This window comes from Saccopteryx bilineata, chromosome 6, assembly GCF_036850765.1.
Source record: "Saccopteryx bilineata isolate mSacBil1 chromosome 6, mSacBil1_pri_phased_curated, whole genome shotgun sequence".
Lineage (NCBI taxonomy): Eukaryota > Metazoa > Chordata > Mammalia > Chiroptera > Emballonuridae > Saccopteryx > Saccopteryx bilineata.
Window position 1 is genome coordinate 153,225,811 of NC_089495.1, and position 25,090 is coordinate 153,250,900.

At 42.1% G+C, this 25,090-nt stretch overlaps 1 protein-coding gene across 3 annotated transcripts in view; it reads right to left on the bottom strand.

Annotated features, from left to right (window-relative positions):
• The window catches only part of TEX2 (testis expressed 2), a 122,738-nt gene that overhangs the window by 68,492 nt on the left and 29,156 nt on the right, over nt 1-25,090 (bottom strand). For all 3 annotated transcript variants that reach the window (XM_066234337.1, XM_066234335.1, XM_066234336.1), the window contains exon 2: nt 4,952-6,611. In XM_066234337.1, coding sequence (XP_066090434.1) covers nt 4,952-6,586 — 1,635 coding nt within the window. In that variant the 5' untranslated portion in view covers nt 6,587-6,611. The remainder of the gene's footprint in view (nt 1-4,951; nt 6,612-25,090) is intronic.

A 25,090-nucleotide genomic window follows, 5' to 3' on the forward strand; every position in this document is an offset into this window, starting at 1 on the left:
ACGCTTAAGCCAACGACCCCACGTTCAAGCTGGTAAGCTTGCACTCAAGCCAGATGAGCTCATGCTCAAGCCAGTGACCTCAGGGTCTCAAACCTGGGTCCTCTGTGTCTCACTCCAACGCTCTATTCACTGCACTACTGCCTCATCAGGGCACAGGCAGTTTTTATAGCATCCTTTGTCAATGAAGTTTCTAAAAAATTAAAATATAGGTCTTTTTAAAGTTGTTAAAAAGGTTCCAAACTTTTCCTTAAAAACTGTACCATTATATCCTCTATAAACACCAACAAAATAGAATCAGATGTGTAGAAAACAGTTGCACAAACCTCCTCAAAACAGCTAACTAATCTCCCAAATTAAGCTATTTTAAAAAAAAATAGCTCTTTGGATTCACTCTAGAAACATATTAACAGATCTGCTCAAAGTCAGACTTCATTATACCTTCCTTTTCTAATTTCAACAGTTAGGTCCTAAATTTAATGTCAATACTGCTAAATGTTTTAAAGCATCATATTTTAAAAAATGGTTCCCAAGAGTATGATCTCTTATTCAGTAAAATTAAAACCAAAAAATATTTGCAATTGAAATTTTTGGCTTGCAATACACAACCTGCCCTTCTAATCTAGTAGTGTTCTTTTTAAAAATAAGGAATTTAGGCCCTGCCCAGTGGCTCGGTGGATAGAGTGTTGGCCTGATGTATGGACATCCTGGGTTCGGTTCCCAGTCAGGGCAGGAGAAGCAACCATCTTTTCCCCTGCCTTCCTTCTCTCCCTCTTCCCCTCCAGCAGCTAGTGGCTTGATTGGTTCCAGTGTGGCCCTGGGCACTGAGTCTCAGGTGCTAAAACCAGCTCAGTACTCTAGCATTGGCCCAAGACTGGTGTTGCCAGGTGGATCCTGGTCAGGACATATACAGGAATCTGCCTCACTATCTCCCCTCCTCTCATTCATATATAAAAAGAAAACAAACAAACAAAAAAAGAATGTATTTAACCAGGTTTCTAAAAATAGCCATGAACACCAAACAAAAGACCTCAGGCAAAATGTACTTTTCCTCATTAGTAATGAGGCTGTTCTGAACAAATTAAGGCTAAGAATGAAAAACAATTACCAAAATGATCAATAAGAGTTGTTCAAACATTAATCAAGAAGAATATTCATAAAAAGCCTAAAACAATGTGCTTGGATTACAAGTGTCAGTCCATGATAGCATTGAAGTACTTTGTTCTCTACAAGGAAAAGTCAAAAGGGCAAAACACCTTCCTTAAAAAAAACAGTCCTGTATGGCTCTACCACTTACTAGCTGTGTGACCTTCGACAAGTATCTTAACCTCTCTGTGCCTCCATTTCCTCATAAGTACATACCATAACTGAAAACAGTTATGATAAGGATTAAATAAGATAATGTACCCAACACTCAGCCCACCGTAGGTAGGTGCTCAACATCACTGCAGCCTGGGCTGTTTCAAGGATTGGATCAAAGCAACCAGACTATGCCATAACATTAAAATCCCGTTCCATTGGCATCCTCTTCATGGTCATAAAAATTCTTGACATATATCAGCGATTGGCGTCAACGTTAAGATTTTAAAATCTCAGAACAATTAAGTAATCAAACCAGTTTAAACTGAATTCAAAGTCAGTCATTAGGCACTGGAGTTAAAGATAAGTACCATTTTTCTTTGTTAAAGTTATCAATAACTTACTGAGAAGACATGTAATTTAGGTAGTTATAGCACCACCCTATCTAAAAAGCTTAGCAACCATATATAATGAGTCACTTTTGCTTCACTGCAAACGTTAATACTAAGCTTAAGTGGGTCACAACCTCAAGACTCAGCACCAGCTTCTCTTTAAAAATAGTGTCATGACATATTGCAATTCATGTAAGAGAAAAAGACTGCAAAATATGTGATCCCATTAAATCAAAACAAAAAGAGTACATGAGTGTGCATGTGAGATAAACTTGTACATGCAGAAAATTTTTTAAAAAGTAGAATATATACAAAATCATTAACTATAATGCCTTCCCAATAAGTGTGATAAAAAATACATTTTAAAAAATATTTTTTATTAATTTTACAGAGAGAGAGGAGTTGCAGAGCGAAAAGTATTGACTTGTAGTTACTTCATTAGTTGTTCATTGATTGCTTGGCATATGTGCCTTGACCAGGCAAGCCCAGGGTTTCAAACGGGTGACCTCAGCATTCCCAGTCAATGCTTTGTTCACTGCACCACCACAGGCCAGACAAGAATAAATTTTCTCTTTGGCTTTCCTGTGTTTTTTTATTTTTATTTTTATTTATTTATTTATTTATTTGTATTTTTCTGAAGCTGGAAACGGGGAGACAGTCAGACAGACTCCCGCATGCGCCCGACCGGGATCCACCCGGCACGCCCGCCAGGGGCAATGCTCTGCCCACCAGGGGGCGATGCCCTGCCCCTCCAGGGCTTCATTCTGCAGCGACCAGAGCCACCCCAGCTCCTGTGGCAGAGGCCAAGGGGCCATCCCCAGTGCCCGGACCATCTTTGCTCCAATGGACCCTTGGCTGCAGGAGGGGAAGAGAGAGACAGAGAGGAAGGGGGGGAGGGTGGAGAAACAAATGGGCGCTTCTCCTATGTGCCCTGGCCGGGAATCGAACCTGGGTCCCCTGCACGCCAGGCCGACGCTCTACTGCTGAGCCAACCGGCCAGGGCCATGTGTTTTTTTAAACATTGACATGTATTTATTCTGAATAAGGTAAAATATATATGGCATTAAAAAACAAAACAAACAATATTTTAGACCCTGAGAGTTCTTTCCCTCATTTTGTTCTGCAATAAAGAGATATGAAGGTATTCTTTTGAGTATTCTTATTTAAATGGAGTGAAGGAAAATCTATTAACAGAGAAATCAAACAAGCTCTGAACTACCAAAAACACAGAAAACTTCAAGCATTGGTAAGAATGTGAAGATAGAGAAACTGGAACCCGTATGCATTATTATTAGGAATCTAAAATGGTATAGCTGTTATTGAAAAAAGACCCAGGTTCGAGACCCCGAGGTCGCCAGTTTGAGCGCGGGCTCATCTGGTTTGAGCAAAAGCTCACCAGCTTGAGCCCAAGGTCACTGGCTCCAGCAAGGGGTTACTAGGTCTGCTGAAGGCCCGCAGTCAAGGCACATATGAGAAAGCAATCAATGAACAACTAAGGTGTTGCAACACGCAACAAAAAACTAATAATTGATGCTTCTCATCTCTTCATTCCTGTCTGTCTGTCCCTGTCTATCCCTCTCTCTAACTCTCTCTGTCTCTGGAAAAAAAGAAAATAGCATGGCAGTTCCTCAAAAAATTATAAATAGAATTACATAATCCCATAATCCCAGTTCTGGGTACATATCCAAAAACAACTGGAAGCATGGTCTGAAAGAGGTATTTGTATACCATGTTCACGGTATGCACAGCTAAACATAGCTAAACAGGGAAGCAAGCCAAGTGTCCATGTACGGATGAATGTAGTATATACATAAAACAGAATATGATTCAGCCTTAAAAAGGAAGAAAATTCTGCAATATGCTACAACATGGATGAACCTTGAGAACATTATGCTCAGTGAAACAATCCAGTCACAGAATGACAAACACTGTATGATTCCACTTATACAAGGTACTAAGAGTATTCAAAAAAAAAAAAAAAAAAAAAGGTAGAACTGATTGCAAGGGGCTAGGGAGAGCAGAGAATGAGGACTTATTGTTTCATTGGTAGAAAGTTTTACTCTTACAAGATATAAAGAGTTACGGGGATCGATGGTGGTGATGGTTGTACAACAATGTGAATTATTTAATACAACTGAACTATAGTTGAAAATGGTTAAGATGGTATATTTTATGTTGTGTATTCTACCACAATTTTTTAAAACCATATACATATAAAATGCATGTATATGCTTATGACTTAAGAACTATATATATGCTATGAACATGCACAACTGGCAGAAACCTTTAAATACACACAAATACTAAAAATGGAAGTTCTGATCTTTTTCTTCCTGAACCCTCGTGGTACCCCTCAGGAGGCCCTGACCCTGAGATCTGACAGGCACTGGAGCGCACTGTCTCTTTCTCCAGCCCATAGCCCATCGTATGCAGAGGAAAGAGGACAGCCGCTGACATTAATTTGCCTTTTCTTCTTCCTTTCCTTCTCTTGCATTTGGGATTATTTAACCTTTTTCCAAGGTCTCAAGAATGTTTAATCCTAGGCCCTGGCCGGTTGGCTCAGTGGTAGAGCATCGGCCTGGCGTGCAGAAGTCCCGGGTTCGATTCCCGGCCAGGGCACACAGGAGAAGCGCCCATCTGCTTCTCCACCCCTCCCCCTCTCCTTCCTCTCTGTCTCTCTCTTCCCCTCCCGCAGCCAGCCGAGGCTTCATTGGAGCAAAGATGGCCCGGGCGCTGGGGATGGCTCCTTGGCCCCTGCCCCAGGCGCTAGAGTGGTTCTGGTCTCCGGAGGGGCAGAGCATCGCCCCTGGTGGGCGTGCCGGGTGGATCCCAGTCAAGCACATGCGGGAGTCTGTCTGACTGTCTCTCTCCCCATTTCCAGCTTCAGAAAAATATATATAAAAAAAAGAATGTTTAATCCTAAAAGAGTCAGCTATAATGAATTCTTATCATGTAGCAAATCCCTGGAAAGTTTAGGAAAAGACTGACATAGGAACTGGATATAAATGCTACTTTCTTTCTAGGGCTATGGAGATCCTTGAAAAACTACTTGGTGAATCAGCAAAACCTGAACTAGAATGAGGTTTGCTAGATAAATCTCTTGGGTACATGAAGAAGGAAGAGATCTCAAAGTCTTTAAAAAATACTGTTTATGCAGAAACCCATGACAATGAACTCAATAGACCAAAAAAATTAAGTCAGGTCTAACACAAGGCTGTGAGCTAACATGTGCGCTAGCCAGCTGCTGGGGAGAGCGTGCTTACCTTCAGTATTTCTGGTTCTTTGATATCCAGAGATCTTGTGTTCCAGTGTTGTTGATTTTTATGTAATCGGGGATATTTATGAGCACTTGGTGGTGTAAAAAACCAAATCACGCAGACCGCAGTCATGAATCCCAGGCCAATTCCCAGAAAGAGTCCGCTCACGTAGTGGGGGAGGGGGAGGATGAGGTACGCATAGACACACAGTGTAAAGAAGCCCAGCGTCTTCACGGGTAACTCTGAGTGTTGCGTGGCCAAGTCCAGCTCTTCGTCACTGTCAAGAGCAGGACCATCGTCCTCCAGCTCCTCTGGCTTGAGAGGTGGATCCAGGAACTTATCAGCCTTCCCCTCCCCCTCTACTTCCAAATCAAACTCCTCAGTGTACAATTCACAGAACTCTTCGTCTTCTTTGCTCACTAAGGCAGACAAAGAACATTTCTCAAGGACTAGAGAACTTGTCTTCAGGCCTAAATCCTTTAGACTGCTCACCTGGGCACTCTTCAGTTCTGCCTCTTTGGGGGGCTCATCGGTGGACTTGGGGTGGTCCCCTGCAGGGATGCTGGGATCGCTCCCACCCCCGTCCCCCTCAGAATCACACTCCTCTTCCTTGATGCTGTAGTTGTGACTGCTTTCCAAATGGCCATTCAGGCTGGACAGGTTGGAGAGTTCTGAAGCACTTGAAGATAGGGCTTTGGGCCTATGGCTGCCACCTTCCTCCCCTATAATTTTGCTAAGGAGCTGAAAAGGCTCATATATGACTTCTGAAAGGCGTCGTTTAGTATCTTCAATTTTTGCCTCCATTTCGGGCACTTTAAAAAAGGAGCGTGTATCGGAGGGAGAAGTCAGAGGGGAAGAAGGTGCGGTTTTGGAATCTCCACCCGTGTTGCGTGGCTGGGTAAACTGCTTGAACAGGTGTAAATTCAGCTTGGAGTCAGGCGGTTTATAGGACACAGTGTCTGACTCCTGCCGGGAGGTGTCTGTGGACAGAGACTTAACTAAAGTCTTCATCAAGTGCCTGTGCCTTGGGGGGTGTGGGGGTTCCTTTGGCTCCACCTCAGTCGACAGGGACTTCACAAGGCTCATGAAGGGTTTCGAGCTGGACAGGGTAGAGGATGAGGCACTGGAGGAGAGGACAGGAGACTTGGAAGGAGAGGACAACGGGGAGGAAGAACTGGTTTTCTGCTCAGAAAGGGATGACACACTGGGAGAGCTAGCTAAGGGCCCCGACGAAGATGATCCTGGCGACAGAGCCAATGGCACTGTACCTAGTCCTTGAGTTGCTGGAGGAGGGGCCTCCAGCAACTTTACAGTGTTCTCGGAAACGGGCAAAATGGCAGGGGACCCGGACAGTCCATCTGCCAGGATGGGCCGGGCAGCAGGGCCAGCGGGGTCATGGCCACCCCGAGGTTCAAGATAGAGGTCTTCCTTGGCTTCAAGACCCGTTACAATGCTCTGGTCGTCCAGCCCCTCCAGATATTCCCTGAACTCCTCCTCCTCTTCCTCCTCCTCCTCCCCAGATGCCGAGAAGTGGATGGCAATAGTGTCTCGGGACACGGACCTCTGCACGTGCACTCTGGGGGCTGATGGTTTTGGCATGTCAAGGATTTTTTCGGCATGGCGACCATTCAGACTTGTCATTGCTGGCTTCACAAGGGCTCAGGCTCTGTGAAAACAGCAAGAAAACCAGAGTCAGAAAGTGGTTTCTCCACAGGAGACACTGTCATGTGCAGACAGGAGCGCAGATGAAGTTCATTTCTAAATGGCGAGGATGCTTTCACCTGGCAGATAGCCACTGCTTTTCACTTGAGCAGCCTTAATGGTTTAATATTCACCAGATACATTCCAGTGAGGCATTCTCTTTTATGACAAACTACAAACCAGCGTTAAAAAATGCCATACAACTTCACAACATCTGAGTAATTGTGTCCTCCCTCTTAACTGGCTCATTTCTATCAGCAATTCCATATTTCAAGGCTTGAAATACCTGCACAATTGATGCTACCAGCATCACTCCAAGAGTCCAACAGGAATGCAGCATTCCAGTGATTGTGACAATCTTGGAACAAAAATTTCACCAGTAGTTGTCTAGCTATAAAAAGCAATCCAGGAGGGTTACTGCTTCCACTGCAATTTTCACAGCAATCCTAACAATTATTTGGCTATCTCTTACCAGCACATACTACCTTGTCACTGCAACTAAGCAGTACCTAAGAGTGGAATGGGAAATCTGTAAACTAATTACTGTGATCTGTTGGTTTCTTTATTCTCCAAATGGTAAGTGCCATAAGACCAGAGTACTTAGCCAGCCATGAAGATATGGCTATGTTCTGAGGCTTCAGGAACAAGCAATCTTATATTTTAAACTGAATCCAAGATTCACGAGCAGGAGAATGAGGAATCAGTGCAGTAACCCCCACCAACCAAGAACTCTGCTAAGGATTACAGTGAGGGACAAGGAAGCTATGTTTTCTGCCCTGCTGGACCTTAGGAGACAGCTAGAGAGAAGACAAACATCTGAAAAGCTGGACAACAAAATAAAAGACAAGTTCACCTTGTGATATCTGGTATATTACCTTTCTCCTTATTCACTTAGGGCCTATTTACTGGGCACCAGGAATAACAAGCCCTACAAGGTTGAAATTAACACCATAATCTGAAAAGAGACCCTGTCAAAAGAGTGGACTGCAGGCATTCTGATTCGGAAGGTGAGACCAGTGTAGGAGGTAAAACATTTGCTCAGGCTTTTAAACTGATGAGTTGGTTGTAGCAGAATGGGCATGATTAGAAAGAAAGGTCAAAGGCATGAAGATGAGCACGGGCATGGTGTCATGCCACCTAGGTCTACTCTCTACCTCCAGGGCAGAAGGTGAGTGTTGGGGAGCAGTGGGAGGAGACCACCGGTACAAGAGAGGCATCATGGGAAAGTGAAAAGAGCAGTCTTGGGACCAGAAAACAAGGCTTCTGGTACTTGCACCTTTTCCAGCTGACTCTGTGGAACTTCGAAAAAGCCAAGATTTCTCTGGGTTTCAGAATCTGGGACTTACTTGCAAAATAAGGAATCAGGCCCTGGCAGGTGGCTCAGTGGATACAGCATTGGCCTTGTATATGGTTGTCCTGGGTTCAATTCAGGTCAGGGCACACAAGTGAAGCCCATCTGCATCTCCTTCCCTCCATCTCCCCCTTTTCTCCTTCTTCTCTTCCCACAGGCAATGGCTCAATTGGTTTGAGCATTGGCCCTGGGTGCTGAGGATAGCTTGGTTGGTCTAAGTGTGTCAGCATCCAATGCTAAAAATAGCTTAGTCCTCAAGCATCGGCCCAAGACGGGGTTGCCAGGTGGATCCTAGTCAGGGCACATGCAGGAGTCTGCCTCACTATCTCCCCTCCTCTCACTGAAATAAATAATTAATAAAATAAAATAAAAATTTAACATGACTGAATTGTATACTTAAAATGGTTAAGATGGTAAATTTTGTTATGCATATTTTACCATAATTAAAAATAAAAAGATGTTTTAAAATTTCACTATTCAAAACATTACAATAAAATAATTCTTTGAACTCTTATAATGCAGCTAAAATAATTCTATTCAAAAAGCTCACATTGTGGTTTAGTGTTTATGCTAGCTACCATGTGGTTATGTTCTAAGGTAATATGCAAATCTATTTATGTTCCCATACTTTTATATTAGAACACCAACAAAAATTAAGTGTTTTCCTTTTTTTAGTGAGAGAAAGAGAAAGGAAGAGAAACAGGAAGGGAGAGAAATGAGAAGCATCAACTCGCAGTTGCATCACTTTAGTACTTGTTCATTGATTGCTTCTCATATGTGCCTTGACTAGGGAGCTCCAGCTGAGCCAGTGACCCCTTACTTAAGCCAGTGACCTTGAGCTTCAAGCCAGTGACCTTTGGGCTCAACCCAGCAACCATGGTGCGATCATGTCGATGATCCCATGCTCAAGCTGGCGAACCCACACTCAAGCTGACAACTTTGTGGTTTCAAACCTGGGACCTCAGCATCCCAGGTCAAGGCTCTATCTCCACTGCACTACTACTGGTCAGGCTCCCATACTTTTGCTGGGGGGATGCTATTTAGAATCTTAGCCTTAGTCAGGTATGTTTCTGGAAGCTGGAGGTCTCAAACTGTTCTGCTGTTGGGTCTTTCTTAAGGTCTTGACTATTATACCACACTATAGTTGCTATGCCTCGTAGAAACGTTCATTGTTCTTCACTGAGAAAACCTCTCATAAGGGTTTCTCTCCCCAGCACTTATGCAGGATGTATCCAGTCTAAATATAGGAAGCCAATAGCAAATTGCCCTCTCTATCATGAATTTCAAAACAGCTACCAATCTCAGTTGAGTCAGAGTTAAATACTAAACATCCATGAAATTTATTTTATTTCTAGTCATTCAAAAAGGTTATTATCATTAATTAGGGCATGAAAAAAACAACAATAAATGATACTGTACAATGAAAAATGAAGAAGAGCTATTTCAAGACTCAATGTTGGTATTTATTAACTCAGATATAATATCTTCTGAATCCAATAGTTTTTTCTGGGGGTGGGGAGCTAGCTGTGTTTGAAACAATTCAATCTTGGGGTCCTACAGAGCCATAAAAAGAGAAAACAGTGCTTGACCAGGCAGTGGCGCAGTGGATGGAGCGTCGGATTGGGACGCGGAGGACCCAGGTTCAAAACCCCAAGGTCGCCAGTTTGAGTACGGGCTCACCTGGTTTGGGCAAGGCTCACCAGCTTGAACCCAAGGTCGTTGGCTTGAGCAAGGGGTCACTTGGTCTGCTATGGCCCCCCGGTCAAGGCACATATGAGAAAGCAATCACTGAGAAACTAGAGTGCCGCAGCAAAAGAGTTGATGCTTCTCATCTCTCTCCCTTCCAGTGTGTCTGTTCCTCTCTCTGTCTCTGTCTCTGTCACAAAAAAAAAAAAGAGAGAGAGAAAGAGAAAACAGTTCCCTCTAGGCAATCACTCATCAACTCAACTGGTCCTCCCACTTCAGAACAAACAGTAATGTAACTATTATTATTACTATTATCATCATTATTATTTATTTCTAATTCACATGCTAGATCAGAGGAAGTTCTGGAGGAAGAAAAAGAGAAGGAGGGAAGCAAGGAGGAAAGAAAGCAATTTTAATTAAAATTATACTACAGGAACACCTTGTTTTATTATGCTTTGCCTTACTATGTATCACAGGTGTCCCATTTTTTACAAACTGAAGACAAGACGCTCTATCAGCAAAAAAATTATGACTTGCTGTATTGCAATACTCCCTTTATTACGATGGTCTGGACCTGAACCCACAATATCTCCAAGGTATACCTGCCTGTAGTCTCCACATATAGAGAAAATAGTAATATAACATCAGAAGAGGCAAGCTGGTTTAAAATACGCCTCGTTTCTCAGGAGCACACAAATCCTTCCAAGTTATTAAATTTCTTTGTCTTTGTAAAATTCAGCCTGTTAAATGTTTTCAGCCTCTGCACAAGCTTGCACTTGGACAGAATGTATGAGTACCGTTGCTAGCATGGTTTGTGAGTCAATAGTTTTCATTCAAGAACGTCTGGCAGAGGAAAAGAGGCAAGCTACACTGTATTGCGGAGGATGTCATAACAACTCTTATCTGCGTGTCTTTACATAGGACTGGGTTTTTTTTGTTTTGTTTTTTTATAAATAAATTTTTATTTTAATGGGGTGACATCAATAAATCAGGGTACATACATTCAAAGAAAACATTTCCAGGTTATCTTGTCATTTAGTTCTGTTGCATACCCATCACCTGAAGAGAGATCGTTCTCCGCCACCCTCCATCCAGTTCTCTCTGTACCCCTCCCCCTCCCCCTCTCCCTCCTTCCCTCCCCCCACCCCCCGTAACCACCACACTCCTGTCCATGCCTCTTAGTCTCGCTTTTATGTCCCACCAATGTATGGAATCCTGCAGTTCCTGTTTTTTTCTGATTCGCTTATTTCACCCCCGCACAATGCTACCAAGACTCCACCATTCCGCTGTAAGTGATCCAATGTCACCATTTCTCCTAGCTGAATAGTATACCATGGTGTATATGTGCCCCATCTTCTTCATCCAGTCCTCTATTTTTTTTTTACAGTGATTAAAAGCCTTTAAGCAAACTCTTGGCCAATACAGCAAGAATCCATAAAAGAGTAGTGTCCTTAACATGTTCACCAAGTCCAAGTTGGCCCCGTCACCATGCCAAATCCCTGAAAAATGCAACCCAACCACAGTTCAGTCTGTTAGGAGCTGTCACAGGGAGCAGGAGTCCAGGAAAGTTCCCCACAGGAAAAGTCCGCATGGCACTGGAATTGTTGTCACAATTCTATACTTTGCAGCTCATGTCCAAGTCCCAATGACCGCTGCTTCTAGCTGGTAATGATTCAGGTAGACTGGAAAAAGCCATTTGCAGCATGCGTGGATATGGAGCTTCTGCTCTCCTCTGCCTGGAGAGTTGAGACCAGTTTGCTTTTCCCTGGAGCTCTGTGACTGTGGCATGGTAAAGAGAACCTTGGGATACACTAAGCTGGGTGGCAAAGGTAGATTCATAATAGAAGTTGGCAAAAGGAGGAAAGAGAGCTCTAAATTAGGAGTAGGTCCCAGCCTGAAATATGAGTGGGGCATTGAGGTAGGAGGGATAAAGGAAACACTATATATTAGGCAAAGCAGCAGAAAATAGGACTATCAACACCCACAACAGAGATCTTTGAGGGAAGAATAAAAAACCTGACTATTCAGACAAAACATAGTTAAGTGGCCCTTGTGCAAATGAGATCAGTTTACCTGCTTCTTGGAAGAAATACCCTAGGCTCGTCCACAGTGTCGTAGATGGGGCCGGCGGCCCTGGGCACCTTCAGCCTTCAGTGGCAAACCCCAGCATTCTGAGCAAGGTTAGGTCATAGGTGGCTGGAGCCGGGCTGGAAGAGACTGAACCCTCCCTTAGAGGAGCGAGGGGGAAGCCCACCTTCCAGTGTCCCTGTTTCCTCACAGCAGAGGCGTGTAAGCCTGGCAGGCTTTAGCTCAATGACCTTCCTTTCCACTACTGAAGCAGGACCCAGATGGCATCCTATGAGACCCCTTTGGGGTGTTGGAGTCTTTAAGGGTGTATCCTAAAAGCTGGTAGTTCCCCTGATCTCTATTGGGCTTTTTCTGCCTCTAGGTATCTTAAAAGCCATGCTCAGAAGATCTCGCTGAGGGGTTTGAGGATCCCCATCCGCCTATATAAATCTTTTCCATATATCTAGAGCTATTTGGAAAAAGACAAAACAATGTTATTAGCTAGATCTAATAAAGCATAGGACTGGGTTTTATAAAATGTAGAAAAAAGGCCTTCAAGACTCCTTTTTTTTTTTTGCGTTGATGCTGCAGAGGAAACAGTGAATCTGGTCAAAACCAACCATGGTGGGAGAAAGGCCTAATTTAGCCTTAAAAAATCTCAAGGACATCCCTTGATTCATTTAAATTCAATGAGGCAGCTGAGATTTGCCAGCAGCCATTCTAATCTGTTAATACTCCACCTCTGAACAAAAATCAATATCGACATTGCAAATAATGAACTAGCTCTAGCCTTAGTTTCATTTAAAAAGAGAAAACAGAGAGAAGAAAGTATTCTACTTCTGGTACTGGCAATCAGCCCAAGGCACTTAGACTTGGATTGTTTGAAACTCAGAACTCCTTTTCCATTAATAGGCTCCCTCAAAGTCTCTTCCAACCTAGCAGGGGCCTGCACTGTAAACTATATACACAGCACACCTTTTTTAGGGTTTATTTTACACCACTAAAAAACAACATGTCTACCCCTTCAGTCACTGCTCCCATTTTTTTACAAACTGAAGACAAGACCTTCCACTGGCAAAAAGATTACGACTTGCTTTATTGCAATACTCCCTTTATTATCATGGTCTGGACCTGAGCTCGCTATATTTCCAAGGTATACCTGCTTGTAGTCTCCAGACACAGAAAGCCACAAGGAAGGCCCCTGGGGAGAGTGTTAGATCCCTGAAGCAAAAAGGTGTTCAAAAGCATCAACACAATTAGAATTATGCTTTATAGATTGATAGATGGTTTTAACAATGAAATCCAAATTCAGTTCATAATAACTCATTTTAAAACCAGGTCACCTCTAGCACAACCACACAGGCCTTTGGAGGTTTACAAGAAATAAAGTGGTGCCGTCCCTGAGAGGAGCTCAAGGAGACAACAGACGGGCATCATATGATGCCGTCTATATGAAGGCAAAAGACCCCTAAGGTAATGAAAACTCAGCACAGGTATGCCCAAATCAGATGGTGCTAACCAAGTAAATAAGTCTGGGAATAATTTTTATTTATTATTATTATTATTATTAGCAGAAAAGACATTATGTGACTTGGGGAAAGAGATGTGGAGAAAAGAATACTGCAGCTATGAACCAACAGCACAGGGAAAGGCACTGAGAGGGGAACAAGTCCATTAAATCAGAAGAGGTTCACTAAACAGTTTAGCAACAACTGTAGGATGAGGGAAGAAAAATGATAATTGAGTTGAAGTTCAGTGAATCAATTTGTAGTTTAAAACCTTTAGAGGCCAAGTGTTTGGGTTTATATATATTTTAAATCTTAGGAACCAGAACCACCATAGGTTCTGTGTGGAAATGCAGGTTTAGGTGAGTGAATGCCTGGAACCTAGAAGACTGTGGTGCTCCCAATTCAGAAGGCGGATAAGAGAGTAGTGGCTGTGTCACAAAATAGTACATTTCAAAAGGTGATGCTCAGGGCGTCAAATGTTAACAGGTAACTTGGGAAAGAATACAAGCTGTTCCTTATTGAGTTTGTATTTTTGCAACCATTTTAAAGTTTAAATTATTTATTTCCAAATTAAAACAACACAACAACAAAAAAAGCAGCGTTCCTAACCACTGTTTGGCTTTGGATGTGTTGTCATATAATGCCTCTCCCACCCTCCCATTGGCTCCACCAATTATCAAGCCCAGTTACACGTAGTAACAGGAGGAAGCCAAAGTTTTACCATTCCTTGAATTTTTTAAACTTTATTTTGAAATAATTATAGACTCTCAGGAAGTTGCAGAAGTCATACAGAGAGATCTCATGTACCTTTCATCAATCAATCATTCCTGAATTTAAAAGTCAAATAAATTCCAAGCAGTTAAGAAATCAGGTTTTAACCACAGGCCCCCAAATCACCCCTGTAAGAAAAATGCAGTCCAACTGGCAGAGTGAAACTCTGTCTTATATGGACTTTGAAACTTTGTCTTATACAGACTTTCTAACAGACTTCCTTAAGGTCTGTAATGGTTAAATATAGAAAGGCATCATCAATAGATACCCTACCCAGGAAATTCACTCAAAAGTTCAAATGGCCAATAAGCAAAGAAACAAAAAAACTAAACTCACTAAAAACAATAGAGAATTAATCAATGAAACAATTTTGGTCATCAGTTTCCATCATTAAAATATAATGTATGATGCTGTCAAGGAATCCCTATTATTAAACTTATTACTATTAAATAAGAGAAACTCTCTATTATTAAACTAATGGTTAGAACAGTTACTAAAATCTTTTCTGAAATCAATTTTGCAGTAACTACTAAGTATATAAATAACGTTCACATCCATATACACACCAGGCCTACTTTTCTTTATAGGATAGGCTTTTTTATTTTCTGCTTTTAGGTACAGGTATTTCCAGATACTTTCGTAATCATCTGGAAAAACTACATGTAAATGCAGTTTTTAATCATTATCTTGAGAATATAAAAACATTATCTTGAGAATATAAAAACACACTAGCCCATCCCCCACATCTTACCCACAGAAAACTAAGGCACAGATTCATTTTTATAAAATAAATAGCACCGTATGTATGTATGTATGTATGTATGTGATCTGTTTTTATATTTAAGATTATACAGTGAAGTATCAGTGAGGCCTTTAGCTTTAGTTCTATCAACTCAGCAGTCTGACCTTCAGCCAAACTGTTCCCTCTAACCAAGCCTTTGTTTCTCAGTTTGTAAAATGGGAATGGCAGGACTGTTCAGAAGATTAATAACAAGGTATATAAAGCACTGAACATGGTCCCTGGTACAGAGCAAGCATTCCTCAAATATTAATTGTACTTGTAAGCATTCCCTCAAGTCAATACAAATTCATTTACACATCATTTTCATTTTCTTTTTTTTAGATTTTATTTATTCATTTTTAGAGATAGAAGGGGGAAAGAGCAGGAAGCATCAACTCCTATATGTGCCTTGACCAGGCAACCTCAGGGTTTCAAACCGGCAACCTCAGTGTTCCAGGCCGACCCTTTATCCACTGCGCCACCACAGGTCAGACTTAACACATGATTTTAAATAGCTATATAAAACTACTATTCCATAACCTAATCATTTCAACATAGGACACTATAAAATCTTTTTTGCTGTTACAAACAATGCTGCAATACTTTATGATGCTTCGCATAACCTTTGACTATTTTCTTAGTAAATACTTTTAGAAGTAAAGTTACAGGATTGAATAGCACACACAAATTTTCAGTTCAATTTTTTTAAAAACTGACAATTTCAAGGTGATCATAAAAAACTTCAAAAAGAGATGTATATGGAGAAAAAGTGAAATTTTCTACTACTCCCCCCAAAATCAACTGTTTAGAATGTATCCTTCCAGTCCTTTTATATGCATTTACAAATACGCACAAACACAGCATGCTGGGTTTTTTAGTGTTAAGTGAGACTATACAATACATATTGCTTTGCAACTTGACTTTCACTCACTAATTCTTTTTTTTAAAGATTTTATTTATTGATTTTACAGAAAGGAGAGGAAGTAGGGAGTGAGAAGTATCAATTCATAGTTGCTTCACTTTAGTTGTACATTGCTGGCTTGTTGTATGTCCCTTGACAGAGCAAGCCCAGGGCTTCACACCTGCAACCTCAGCATTCCAGGTCGACCGAGCTTTATCCCTTGCACCACCATAGGTCAGGCTCACTAACTATTTCTTGAACCTCTTCTTTCGGTATACACCTAAATCTACAGGTTTATATACACACACATTTTTCTACACAGTACAGATATATCATCATCTATTTAATTATTCCTTTACTGAAAGAAAATTGAGCTTTTCCCATTTTCACTGTAACAATGCTGCCTTGAAAAGGCTTCTATATATATAAATCTTCTGCACAGGGCAAGCCTATCTGCAGAGTGCATTATTCTTAGAAGAGCAAATGATGGGTCAAAGAAAATGTATATTTACAATTTTAAAATTGTCTTGCCAATGTGTCCAATTTACACTCCTACCAACTGTGTATAAAGTGTCCACCTTGAACCCTTGTCAAGACTGAACATTATTTTTAATTGTTGCCCCTCTGATGCATGGGGGAAATGGCACCTCAATGCTTTGGTAATCATTTCAAGTTTTTACCCATCTGTTTCTTTTCTTCTGTTAACGTGTCATTCATATTTCTTGCCCAAGCGTTTGTTTTTTTTTCCCTATTCCCTTTATGGATCATGGATAGTTAACACTTTCTCTACTGTATGTGCTGCAAATATTTTTCCCCGTTTCTGGCAACTGTTCAGTTGGTAGCAGAATCAGTCACTCAAACTACATGCCAAGTGAAGCCAGGAGGCCACAGGGACCAAAACCCTCACATGACAGTGATGGGGCTCATTCATTTCTCCCTGAGCCTTGGGTTCTTTCACGGTAACCTGAGGAGACCCTCCTCCACTGTGTTCAAGAAATTTTCCAGAAAGCTCTAAATTCTCTAAGTTTATGAGTCTGTGATTTCTATGGAACAGAACCTACTTAGAGTCCCACTTATCCATTTTGCACCAGAGAAACTCTTAGCAACTGCTCAAGTCAAGCAAAGGAAACCACAGTACACTTGAACTGATTAATGTAACAAAGGCAATTGAGTCAAAATATTTTTCTAATAATACTGAAACAGTTCATCTCACATTAACAAATACTTCTAAACCTTCCAGACTTGTCTTGCTTATTCAGCCCAGCTGTAGAAACATCCCTTACTTCTGGTTATAGGTGTCTACTGACAGAATGCACTAAGAATGAGATGCTGAAAATCAGCACTTGCATGTACAACAAAAAATAGTTGTCAGCCTCCTCAAGCATCCCCCGTCCCTCCCCCACCCACTGTCACACTGTCCACAAGGTAACTCTTGCCCAGGAGGCCTCTGCTCTGGCTGTGATAACGACAGCTCTACCCCAACCCTTTGTTCTTTCTTACCCACACAAACATCACTCCAAGTACAACCTCTTGGCTTCAACTCTAGTGGATTTAAACAATACCGTTTCCGCATTCCAACCACACTCCTGTCTGTAGTAGTCTGCAGAGCCTTCCTGCAACCACCTATCCTTAAGGGACACAACTCCATGCTCTCTCACAAAAAGAAAAAAAAAATCCTCCTCCTACTCTGCTTGGCTTTTATATTATTATTATTATTATTATTATTATTACTTTAAATAGGGAAGACAGCAAGATAAGCGAAGAGCTGGCCTAGTTTTTAAGACCAAACCACCATCTGTACCACCCTCTCTGAATCAGCAGCACTGCTCTCTACTGCCTGTGAGACATCCCCTCAACAGGCATGAGTCACTACCGCTGCCAGCGAACTCCATGCCAGCTAGGAAGGGGATGGGAAAAGAAAGTTGGGTGGGGGTTGCTGCAGACCCTAGCCGGGAGGCGGTCCATGCAGACCGGGTCCATGTCCTGGCTATGTCCCGGAAATTCTTGAATTAGCTCACTGATTTCCTAGTCAGATTCCCCCCCACTGGTGTGATTCTAGGCCTTGTCTCTTCTTCAGGTCTCCAATTTTGTTTCCCTCCTTTCTCAAAGCAGATGGCCTTGCCTCTAATTCACGAGGAAGGTGGTAGGAGTTGCCATCTTGTCTCCTATACCCAACTACACCGCTCACAAAAATTAGAGGAGATCAGGGAACATGCAGATACTCCAGTACTTTCAGCCTTTTGTACAGTGCATTTTCACCAATGAAATAAAGGTTGGTTTTGCATCTCGTTTACATAACTGAACAACTTTCTTTGACTTGTCGTTTGCTTTTCTGATGTTCTCGTTTAATAAAAAAAAAAAATCAAATGTTTTTATCGCTTCATATTCATTTTGAAATATCCCCTAATTTTTGTGAGCAGTATATATACACCAATCGTTATTCCCATCCCCCTTGGCCAGAAATTATTCTAGCTTTTCCTCTCTACTCTCCACCCACACACAGACCCTATTCAAGTCCTAAGAGGTCTAATTTTAAACCCTACGGATACATCTGTCCCCTTATTCCTTCCTATCCCATCCCAATTCCACACTAACTTTCTCTCATCCATCAAGGACCATTACTCTTCCACCACCAAGACCCAAGCTCAAGGGATCATACTCTGGTGTTCTCCTCTTCCTTTTCCTCCAAACCCCTTAGCTCCTCGAGTTGACTGAGTAGTTCTTTCATCACCTCGCACCTCAGCATTTCTTTTTTTTTTTTAGAAATTTAAACAGGGTGACATTGATCAAAACATAAGTTTCAGGTAAACATTTCTATAGCATTTGAACTGTTGATTATGTTGTATACCCATCACCCAAAGTCAAATCATTTTCCATCACTTTATATTTGTCCCTCTTTACACCCTTCCCCAACACCTCCCCTACTCCTTCCCTCTCTTCCCTTCCCCTCCTCCTGGTAACCACTGCACTTTTATCTATGTCCATGAGTCTCAGTTTTATATCCCACCTATGTGTGAAATCATACAGTTCTTAGCTTTTTCTGATTTACTTATTTCACTGAGTATAATGTTCTCAAAGTCCACCCATGTTGTGGTAAATGGCAATGTCATCATTTCTTATGGCTGAGTAGTACTCCATTGTATGTATGTACCACATCTTCTTTATCCAGTCCTCTATCAAGGGACACTTTGGTTGTTTCCATGTCTTGGCCATTGTGAATAAGGCTGCGATAAACATGGGGGTGCATGTGTCTTTACGTACCAATGTTTTTGAGTTTTTTGGGTAGATACACAGAAGAGGGATTGCTGAGTCATACTGTACTTATTTTTAATTTTTTGAGGAACCACCATACTTTCTTCCATAATGGTTGTACTAATTTACATTCCCACCAGCAGTGAATGAGGACTCCTTTTTCTCCACAGCCTCTCAACATTTGTTATTACCTGTCTTGTTGATAACAGCCAATCTAACACGTATAAGGTGGTATCTCATTGTAGTTTTGATTTGCATTTCTCGAATAGCTAGTGGAGATGAACATCTTTTCAAATATCTGTTGGCCATCCATATGTCCTCTTGGGAGAAGTGTCTGTTCAGGTCCTCTCCCTATTTTTTTAATTGGATTGTTTCCTTGTTTGTTACTGAGCTTTGTGAGTTTATCTTTCTGGCTTCCTCCCTTGCCTCTGGTCTCCAGACCACATGGCATTCTGCCACCAGCCACCAGACTAGACTTCCTTAAACACTACTCTCATCATTTCACTCTTTTGTCAGAACCTATAATGTCCTTGTGTCTCATCTAATCTCCTTGGCTTTGAGGGCTCAAAATAACATAGTACCTCTATTTACTCAACTTTATTTTCAGTTACTCTCCAAAGTGTTCCCAATATCCTGGTTGGGTCTGATGAGCCATGGCCCATCCTCCTTCCCACCTCCATTTTTGCAGCGCCCTATATTGCAAATACCGTCCCCCTCTCCTCTGCCTTCTCAAGTCCTAGCATCTTCCATGAAGTCAGTGATACTTGAACTGAAGCGGAGGCTTTCTCACTAAACAACTCCAGCTTTTTAGCTGACCTCCTACAATGCTTATACCACACAAGTAATCATAGAGAGTGAATCCTCTACCAAGAGCAGGTTGAGTTCCAAAAGTTCATCAGTAAGTCAACTGTTTGAAATTCAAAATCCATTTATCCTGAAGGAAAATAAAAAGGAAATAGGTTCGTAGGCTCACAAAAGTTATGCAGTCCACCATATAACCTAACTGTGGTACAAATGTACCTTTCCAACTATACAGAACCACCGTTTAAAACAATTCAAGCCTGACCTGTAGTGATGCAGTGGATAAAGTGTCAAAACCTCCAGTCAGGCACATTTTGAGAAGCAACTCTGAGTTGATGCTTCCCACTCCGCCCCTGCTCACCTTTCTCTCTCCTCTCTCTAAAATCAATAAATAAAATCTAAAAAAACAAACAAACAAAAAAACAAAACTCAAAAGGAAAACATATTCTGAGTTCAGATAATACCAAGACCCTAGAATGAAGGCCCTATGCACATCCCAGAGAAAGACAATTCTAGGTAACTCGAAGCCAGAGCCCTAAGGGGTAAACCCTGACACTTCTCTTTCATCTGCCCAACCAGACCCCTGGAGTCTGAACTCCAACTTCCAATGCAGCCCAGGTCTGCTTTAATCCATGTGTGATATTTCCTCACTTAATGGAAGCAAGACCCTGGAATAGGACAGAGGAACTGGACTGCCTGCCCCAGATACATGGGGGCCCAAGCAGCAGTGAGAGGAAACTCCTCCCAGCCCTCCCCATGCAGCAGAAGGACTGCTTCGATGACTTCAGAGCATCCTCATAGAGAAAGGCATCAGGAAAAATGTGGGACATTTTCTGATTTGTCCAGAAAACAGAGTAGGGCACACAGATAACTGCTAATAATTAGCATGCACAGGACCTTGGTGGTCACTCACCAGTGGGGGTTACATTCTAAGGTAAGGTCAAAAAGATACCTATAGCCAAAATTACTCCAAGATCTTTATTTTTCTTCGTTTTTATGAGAAACTTCATTTTCATTGATTAAAAACATGACTGTTCATGTATAGGTACATGAAAATACATCCAATTATTTGGATACTTTAATTATATATTTTCTGTGACTTTATATGCTTGAAGTAAAAGGATCATGAGTCCCACACAAAGTACTGTGTGCATCCTTCAGGTAACTTCGCATAGTCATTATTGTGCTCACTCAAGTTTGAGAGAATTCAAGGATGACTTAAAGATAGAGTTAAAGAAAGACTAAAGATGGGTTGGCCATTCATACCACTCTGCCCTTACGAAGACTAACAAATCTCTAATGTGGATAGCAGTTCTCAGGGACTCCTGCTGGCCTGCAGTGTTTGCCCTATTTTGTTTTAATATTAAACCTCTGTGACCTTAATACACATTAATATATGTGTCTGTTGAGAGGATTAAGGTGAAAAGTGGTTAGTTTTCTTAAGTGAGCTGAGAATTGGATCGGCCCCATGGTGCCCAGAAAAACCTAGTTAAAAACTACAACATTAAACAGAATCAGATTCAGATCCCAGTTCTACTGTTTACCAGCGTGTGACCCTGGCTGTACAAGTTACTGCAAAAAGCCTTTTTTCCTTCACATGTAAATAAAATGGAGATAATAGTGCTTACCTCATAAGGGCTTCTGGGAGAATTAACATTTAGCATATGTAAGCTATTGATATCAGCATGGGCAGCAGGCGTGAGCACATCTTTTTTATCCATGCCAACTTGGCCACAGTTGACCCCACAGCCATGTTATCAAGGATGAAACAGACAGCTTGTTTCCAGCCTTGTCTAATCCCCTGGACTACGTAGATTGTCCTGTCTGACTTCGGGTTTAGTTCAGGCATCTGTGACCATGAAGAATGACAAACACTGAGGCAAAGTAGAAATATGGAAAGGTCTACACATTGTAATATACTATGAAAAAACATATCTTGAAATGATGTGCGTACATCAAACACAATTACGTAAAGAGAATATACAATCAACAGGATGCTTGAGGCTACGCAGACTAATAAGAGTTGGTGTTTTATTGTCAGTTACCTTTGTTTGCTTTTAGAGTTAAGGCTGGTTAAAAAGACTATTTTTAAAATAAGGACACTGGATAAGATCTGTAGTTTCACCCATCTCTTTTTGCTGCCCCTTCCCCATGCTTGCCACATGCTTTGCAAGATTCTAACAAATGATGTTTAACAATAATTGATTAACTGTTTTAAATTTTTCCATTTCAATGCTTATACAAATTTTACCCAACAACCCACATTAAAGGTTCATAATAACATTATGAAATCAAATCACTGCCACAGGTGTGATGATTATAAGAATAGCTAAGTAAACAAGAAACAATCCAGTTGCTTTATTTTGATAGTCAAGGACACTCACATTCCAGGTCAGCCTCATTCTAAAGGAAGTGAGCACGTTAGTTTGAGGAGTGAGACCTGATACCAGCTCTAGGAACAATTTCTAGAGTTAGACCAATCCTGTCTCAGAAATTTCTGTTATGTCATCCATAGTCAATCAGAATTTGGAATCAGCATGGAATCATACAGACTTGCAATCCAAACAAAAGCAATGTAACTTGATGATTTAGGTAGCTTTTGTGTCCTTATCCCAGGTAAATGCATAGTTGCTACTAAGCCTTTTGAAATGAAAATGGACCCCTGGCTTTCAAGTTCCTCTGTAGATGCCAGGCTGGACCCCCCCCCCCCCCCAGGTCAGGCCCACAGCAGGCAATACTGGGACAACTGACAAGCCAGCCCCAATCATCTTTTTAACCCTAGTTTTCAAAGGGAAGACACATTCTGGAATTGGGTGGAGGGGAGGTGTACCAGGAAATCCTGGGAAATATCCACACACGGAGGATTCAGACATCCTTCCCTATCTCAGGGCTTATCATAATTGAAGAGGAGAAATTGGAAGACGTAGTATTAGAAAAACATTCCCCAGTAATCACAGCCTGTGTGTGCACACATCCCACCCATCTACCATACCCACATACCTACCATGGAACTGGATCAACTTGGAATAACAGTAATGCATTACACACACACACACACACACACACACACACGATAAAATCACTAGGACCTCAATCGGAGATACAGTACCAGCTATTTCTGGGTACCAATAACTATAATAGTTATTTCGTTCTACACTTACAGTGTGTCTGTAAAGTCATGGTGCACTTTTGACCAGTCACAGGAAAGCAACAAAAGACAATAGAAATGTGAAATCTGCACCAAATAAAAGGAAAACTCTCCCAGTTTCACATCTATTCAGTGCAGTTCGATGTGGGCTCACGCACAGATTTTTTAGGGCTCCTTAGGTAGCTACCTCGTATAGCCTCTACAGACTCGTCACTGACTGATGGCCTACCAGAACGGGGTTTCTCCACCAAACTGCTCATTTCCTTCAACTGCTTATCCCACCGAGTAATGTTATTCCTATGTGGGGGCGCTTCGTTATAAACGTGCCAATATTCACGTTGCACTTTGGTCACGGATTCGAATTTAGCGAGCCACAGAACACACTGAACTTTCCTCTGTACTATCCACATCTCAACTGGCATGGCCGTGGGCTGCTCTGCTGTATACACGATGTTACGTCATCATTTGCTCATGCGCACATGCTACCACATCATTCTACAGAAACTGGGAGGGTTTTCCTTTTATTTGGTGCAGATTTCACATTTCTATCGTCTTTTGTTGCTTTCCTGTGACCAGTCAAAAGTGCACCATGATTTTATGGACACACTGTACATTAGAAGAAACCACTGTGGAGGCAACTGCTTGTCAGAAGCTACTGCTCTGTACCTACAAGAAAAAAAGGCCCATTTCCAACAAAGTCAATCAGTCAACTATTTCAGATATTTTAAATAAGGAATTCAAGGTGAGCTGGTGCTTCCATGGGCACAGGACACAACCAGACTAGACTGAGTTCTGCTCCTGACCTACACCTGCCTGAACATTTTTTTTTCTTTTTTCTTTTTTCTCTGAAGCTGGAAACGGGGAGAGACAGTCAGACAGACTCCCGCATGCGCCGGACCGGGATCCACCAGGCACGCCCACCAGGGGCGACGCTCTGCCCACCAGGGGGCGATGCTCTGCCCCTCCGGGGCGTCGCTCTGCCAAGACCAGAGCCACTCTAGCGCCCGGGACAGAGGCCAAGGAGCCATCCCCAGCGCCCGGGCCATCTTTGCTCCAATGGAGCCTTGGCTGCGGGAGGGGAACAGAGAGACAGAAAGGAAGGGGGGGGGTTGGAGAAGCAAATGGGCGCTTCTCCTATGTGCCCTGGCCGGGAATCGAACCCGGGTCCCCCGCACACCAGGCCGACACTCTACCGCTGAGCCAACCGGCCAGGGCCTGCCTGAAGTGTTTTTGTTGTGGTCTCATCTCCTGGGGTTAGTCCCAGACTCCCAACCCAGACCCAGGGTATAGAGTTGACCCCAGCCAGGGCTTCCACAGCTATCCATTCCTGAAAGTCTGTTTCATTGCTGTCTCATGGCCCAAGGCAAAGCAGAAAGCAAAAATGAAAAGCAAGTGGAATAAAAAAGGAACTTATTTTTTTTTTAATTTTTTTTTATTTACTTTTTTAGATTTTATTTATTCATTTTTATTAGAGAGAGAGAGGGGAGAGAGAGAGAGAACAAGGGGAGGAGCAGGAAGCATCAACTCCCATATGTGCCTTGACCAGGCAAGCCCAGGGTTTTGAACCGGCGACCTCAGCATTCCAGGTAGACGCTTTATCCACTGCGCCACCAAAAAAGGAACTTAGATGCACAAAGGAAACAAGTGAAAAAGCTATTTCTTGGCAAATCAGGGAAAATAAACACAAATAGCATTTCATAACCAGGAACATGAATACAGAATACACAGCATGGAACCAAATTGTCTAATTCTGGAGGCACTTATAAACCTGATGGCTGTATTGGAGCTCCATTGATGTTCCAAAGACATGAAGGCAATAAAGCTGTGAACTTGATGTTTTCTGTTCACAGGTCCCATAACTGTCTAAAGGCAGTGCCCTGCCCTTTCCAGATGATTAGTGCCGAGTTTGGTGGTGGCTTATTTTCTTCTTGCTTATGTGGGTCCTCAGAGAGCACTCTCTGCCGCAGCAAAACACCAAAACAAGAGAACTTTCTGGCTACCCACTTGCAATTAGAATACCATGAAGTCCCACTCAGAGGACACCCAAAAGTACCTTGCCTGGGACAACTGAAGCTACCTGGCAAGAGCCCCAGTTCGGAGAAGTCTCGCTAGGTCTAGATTTTCTGACCTGTCAAATGAGCGTCATGATGGTAAAACCCCACCCTCAGACTACTGGGA